The following is a 5,034-nucleotide window of genomic DNA, read 5'->3' as shown; positions in this document are numbered from 1 at the left end:
TGTGCTTGTGTGTATTGCTGCAGTATCTGTCAGTTCATGTGTTCATCAATTTCCTTGTTTTCTGGGAATCTCCTATTACCTCTAGCCCTTAGTATCTTTCTGCACTCTCTTCTGCCTATCTCCCTGAAACTTGAGGGAAGGTTTTCATAAAGCCTTCAAAATGGGTCTGAGTATTACAAAACCGCATACTCCCTTACATTGCTGTGAGTCTCAGGGTTAGACACTGCTTAGGCAAGAATGCAGTTCACTGCTGTGGGCTGTTTGAGACATTGATCTCTTTGTGTAGCAGTCCGTCGTGAAAAGTCATTCTGTTCACTGTGTTCTTGCTGCATAATCATAATAGCAGGTTTTCCCATAGCACATGACCTAGCCACTCAGTGTCTTGTCCATGTGAACAGTGTCAGTAATGATGTCCATCTCCTGGAGGGGCCTTAAATCCAATCAGAAAGTGGATGGTTACTGATGTAGCTACTGCCATTGCACTTATGCCAGTATTGCAACAGTTCATTGTGCAAGTTGGTCACTGTAGTCCTCAGGTTTGCAGCTAGGGCATGTTGATCATTATCTTCCTCCTTAGTAGAATGCAGAGTATATTTCTGTATCGTATGTGTTAGTCAGTGGGGAGGGGAGAGACTTCTAGCAGTTGAAGCACCAGCTCAACTGCTCAGTGATACCTGAGATACATGACAATAACAATAACGTGGGATGATAGGAATAGTCTTGGCAGCAGATGTGAGCATGAAAACAATAGAACCCAATCATGTCACTGGAAGCAAACTCTTTTCTTGCAATTCTTTTCAAAGAATATTGAACTATGTTTATTATTAATTTGCATAGGTTTATATATGCTATCTTTTGAGTTCTGAGAGGTTACAGGTATTTATAAGTGTACCATTTGCTCCAATTTCACAATTTATGTGAGCATAGGTTTTCAAAACACTTACAAATGAAGGATCAGATCATCAGGGTAGTCAGGGACACATTGGACATGAGGGCCTCAAAATAAATTGACTGATACTCATAGGGACTCCGAGATTATGGAGCCTCTCGGGGGAGGTCTTACCTAGGTCCTGTGCATATATGTTGTTTCTGAGCAGCTTGATGTTACTGTGGAATTACGAAGGGTGTATGGGGAGCAGGGGAATTGGTTGCTGATACTTTTGCCTACTTATGCTACTATTTCCTCCTTTTTGGTTTCCGTGTTCAGCCTTGATATGATGGCTTGTACACAGATTTATAGAAGTATATTATACTCTGTTTGGTTCATGTCCCTGGGAAGTCTGTCCTTTTCTGGGTAAGATCCAGGGAGGGTAAATGTGTGGAAGAGGCAGGAGAGGCCGGACCGGGGAAGAGAGAGAAAACTCTAGTTACGGTATAATATATGAGAGAAGAATGAAAAGTTTACTTGACTATGAAATACTAGAAAGATAAAAGTACTAGGACACCTGAGGAATTTTATTAAGAATTGTGTTGACATTATTGACTCCTAAATAGACTTTTTGTTATACCTGCACGTAGAGAACAGAGAAACCTTGGGACAGGTGCTTCATTTTTATGTGATCAGGAAACATTATGTTTGTGACACCTGCCCTCAAAGTAACATTGTCAAATCTTAAGAGAATTATAAAATAATGTAACTTGAATAATCATGTATGAATTTATCAAAATTATGGAAAGTGTAAAAATTCAAAATTCAAAACCAGTTGTAAGTGTACACATAATTTAAATTATATTAATGAAACCATCGATTTGTGAAAAATGTTTAAGCAAGTGACCTTTTATGAAAGCAAGTGACCAATGTTCATTAAAGTATTGATAAGCATGATATCATTGTATTCACCAAACTATCTCAAAGTAAAATATATTTGGGAACAGGAAAAATAGGTAAATTTGATGGCCTAGACTGCTAAAGTATTAGTTTAGAATCTGGTAATGTAAAAATTTTTCTTAGAAATGGCATTCCTTTCTCTCAGCCTAGGACAGCATCTACAAATTGTGCATCATTCTTTTTATTCCTTTGATTTCGTTATTTCTTCAGGCATGTTGATTCTCCCTTATGATTTGTACTCTATAATTTCACTAAGCATGTTTCCCAAGTGATGATGATTCGATGAATTCCATTGTTTAGGTTGTTGAGAACTTAACATTGGATAAAGAAGCAAAATTTTCCTGCAAAAGTGATAAGAAATGGTTTGGTTTGCATAGAATTATTTTTACTAATTTTTTATTACTTTATAATTAACACCGTTCAAAATTTCTGCTTCCTCCCCTCCCCCCACTTCCCTCCCACTCTCCCCCACTGCCTCCCCCTTCCAGTCCTGAGAGAGGGCAATGTACCCTACACTGTGGGAAGTCCAAGGCCCTCCCCCACCAGGCTTAAGAAGGTATGCATCCAAATAGAATAGGATCCCAAAAAGCCAGTATATGCAGTAGAGACAAATCCCAGTGCCATTATCATTGGCTTCTCAGTCTGCCTCAATTATCAGTCACATTCAGAGATACCCAGTTTGATCCCATGTTCATTCAGTCCAAGTCCAGCTGGATTTGGTGAGCTCCCATTAGCTCAGGCACACTGTCTTCAGGATATCATCTCCCTGCCAAAATAAAACCCAAGTTAGCTGCCAGAAAATGCCTTCCAAATGATTCTTTAGAAATAGTCATATATGCTGTAACAGCACCATAGCTTGGATAAAGATTTAAAGTAGAGTTTCTCCAATTTGATCACTTTTGGTAAGGTTGCATCTCTTTTGCTTGATCTTTTCACTAATCAAGCAGCTATGCCATTGCAATATTCATTACTGTCTATTTAATTAGATTTAGCTCTCATCTTGAGTATGTTTCCCAGAATTTCTTTGGAGTTTAGTTTATTCTTGTTTTCTGTGACTGGGGAGTTCATTGTAAGTTTCTTAGCATATGTTACACTTGTCCACGTAGAGACAGAAAGCTAAATACTTTCCCCTTTGACTTATTTCTCATTGTTTTTAATCTGATTTTCTCAGTTGGTGCTGGCATGGAAATAATCAAGAACCTTCCTAGCAAGACCAGAGAGGAGGAGACCATGCAGCTGGCCCTGAATGCCAGCACCTATGAAGAGGAGACCATTACAGATCACTACATCATACTAAATAACCTCGGCAAAGGGGGCTTTGCTGAGGTGAAGTTAGCTTGCCATCTCCTCACAAATATGAAAGTCGCAGTTAAAATCCTTGCGAATGGTGAGGACAGTGAAGGTAACAATAGGAAAGAGCTCAACATCATGAAAGAACTAGACCACCCGTATATAATAAAGCTCTTCCACGTCATCCACAGCAAAGACCACACCTATATGGTGTTGGAGTTTGCTGCTCAGGGCGATCTTGTCACGCTCATTGAGGAGGGTGGCCCTCTTCAGCAGAAAGAGGCCCAACACATCTTCTGTCAGATTGTGTGTGCAGTGCACTACTGCCACGATAATGACATCGCACACAGGGACATCAAGCTAGATAACATCCTGCTTGATGGCAAAGGAAACATCAAACTGTGTGACTTTGGCCTGGCCATCAGAGTCAGCTCTGGGCAGAGGTGTAAGGGATTCTGTGGCACAGTTGAGTATTGTGCTCCAGAGCTATTCGATGATACAGAGTATGATGCAAGGGCACTTGACATCTGGAGCATGGCAGTGGTTTTATATGCAATGTTGACAGCGAAGTTCCCATTCAAAGCAAGGACCTATCCAGACATGAAGGAGAAGATGCTGAATCCCACATATTACATTCCTTACACACTTTCTCAAAACCTTTTGCTTGTGCACCTCATTGTGCACTTGTTCACTGTGAACCCTGAGCAGAGGCCCACAATATGTGACATTAGGCAGCACCAGTGGATCAGAGACAGGAAAGAATTTTGGAAACTCCCATCATCCTCAGAGTCATTCTGTAACAAACCAAATCCCAGCATTTTGCTGGCTATGTGGGATATGGGCTACCATCCCAAGGCTATTAGTGACTCTCTACGTGAGAAAAAATTCAATAACATCATGGCCACATACCTAATTTTAAGCCACAAGTCACCCCAGGACCACATTAAATCTGCCAGTAAGTCTTTGCAGGCCTGTTTCGCTGTGTCATCAACAGATGCTCTCAAGTCCCTTCCTCCTAAGAGGAGAGTGAGTGAGCCTGCCATTCCCACCTTCGCCCTGCTGGTTGAACATCAGGGGCAGGATGAGAAGTGTTCAAGCAAGCAAGGGAGCAGAAGCCTGAGCATGCCTGCCACCTTGTGCTACCCTCCCCACCAAGTATCCACCTGTGCTCCTGAGGTTACTCCTCTCCTGAGCAGAAGTTTGGAAGTAGGTAGCATGGTTTGCAATAAGTTGTCCTCAAGATGCCCATTCTCTGAATGTATTTCTTCTGCACAGTATTTGTCCCGCGAGAAGCCCCAGGAAGTGAGCACCCCCAAGAATAGCTCAGGGGCTCAGAGTACACCCTCTGTAAGGAAGGAAAGGGAGACACCTGAGGGTATGAGCACCATTGAAACCCATGGAACTCAGAGATCTTCTCTTGAGACAACATCCAATAACAACTTAAAAGGTGTCCTTCCCAAAGATGTAAGTGCAGCCTCTGCTAGCAGTCTGTCCAAAGGCTGGAAGAGAGTTAAGAAGAGAATTCGAAATTGTGTGAGATTTCTGTGCTGCTGTCTGCCACTCTCACAAAAAAGCCATGTTTCTCAGAAGAAAGAGGCACCACTGGAAGGAGAGAACATTGCAGATGCACACACACAGTTAAATGGGGTGCCCAAGATGCATGTCATTGTTTATTAATCTATATGTTTTCTAATGTCCTTTGTGACCATTACATGATAGTTAGGGTAGGTAAATTAGGAAATCTTATTTCAAAATCAACTCTTCAAAGCACCACCACCACCTTTAACCCAAATTGTTTAAGCTAAAGTAGACAGTAGTAGATGAGAAGTAGAGGCTGTAGAGGCAGCCAGAATTTGCTTTGACTAAAGGAAGAAAGAATGATAGAGAATCAATGGCTTTGAGTGAAGAAAAGTATA

The 5,034-nt window shown here is 41.4% G+C and overlaps 1 protein-coding gene across 1 annotated transcript; it reads left to right on the top strand.

The window, feature by feature from the left end:
* Positions 1–3,184: 3,184 nt before the first annotated feature.
* On the top strand, positions 3,185–4,795 carry LOC119815293 (sperm motility kinase X-like). The gene has a single exon (XM_038331435.2). The coding sequence runs from the start codon at positions 3,185–3,187 to the stop codon at positions 4,793–4,795; it is 1,611 nt and encodes a 536-aa protein (XP_038187363.2).
* Positions 4,796–5,034: the final 239 nt, after the last annotated feature.

The sequence above is a fragment of the Arvicola amphibius genome, chromosome 5 (assembly GCF_903992535.2).
Source record: "Arvicola amphibius chromosome 5, mArvAmp1.2, whole genome shotgun sequence".
Taxonomy (NCBI): Eukaryota; Metazoa; Chordata; class Mammalia; order Rodentia; family Cricetidae; genus Arvicola; species Arvicola amphibius.
This window is presented reverse-complemented; position numbering and strand designations above follow the sequence as displayed.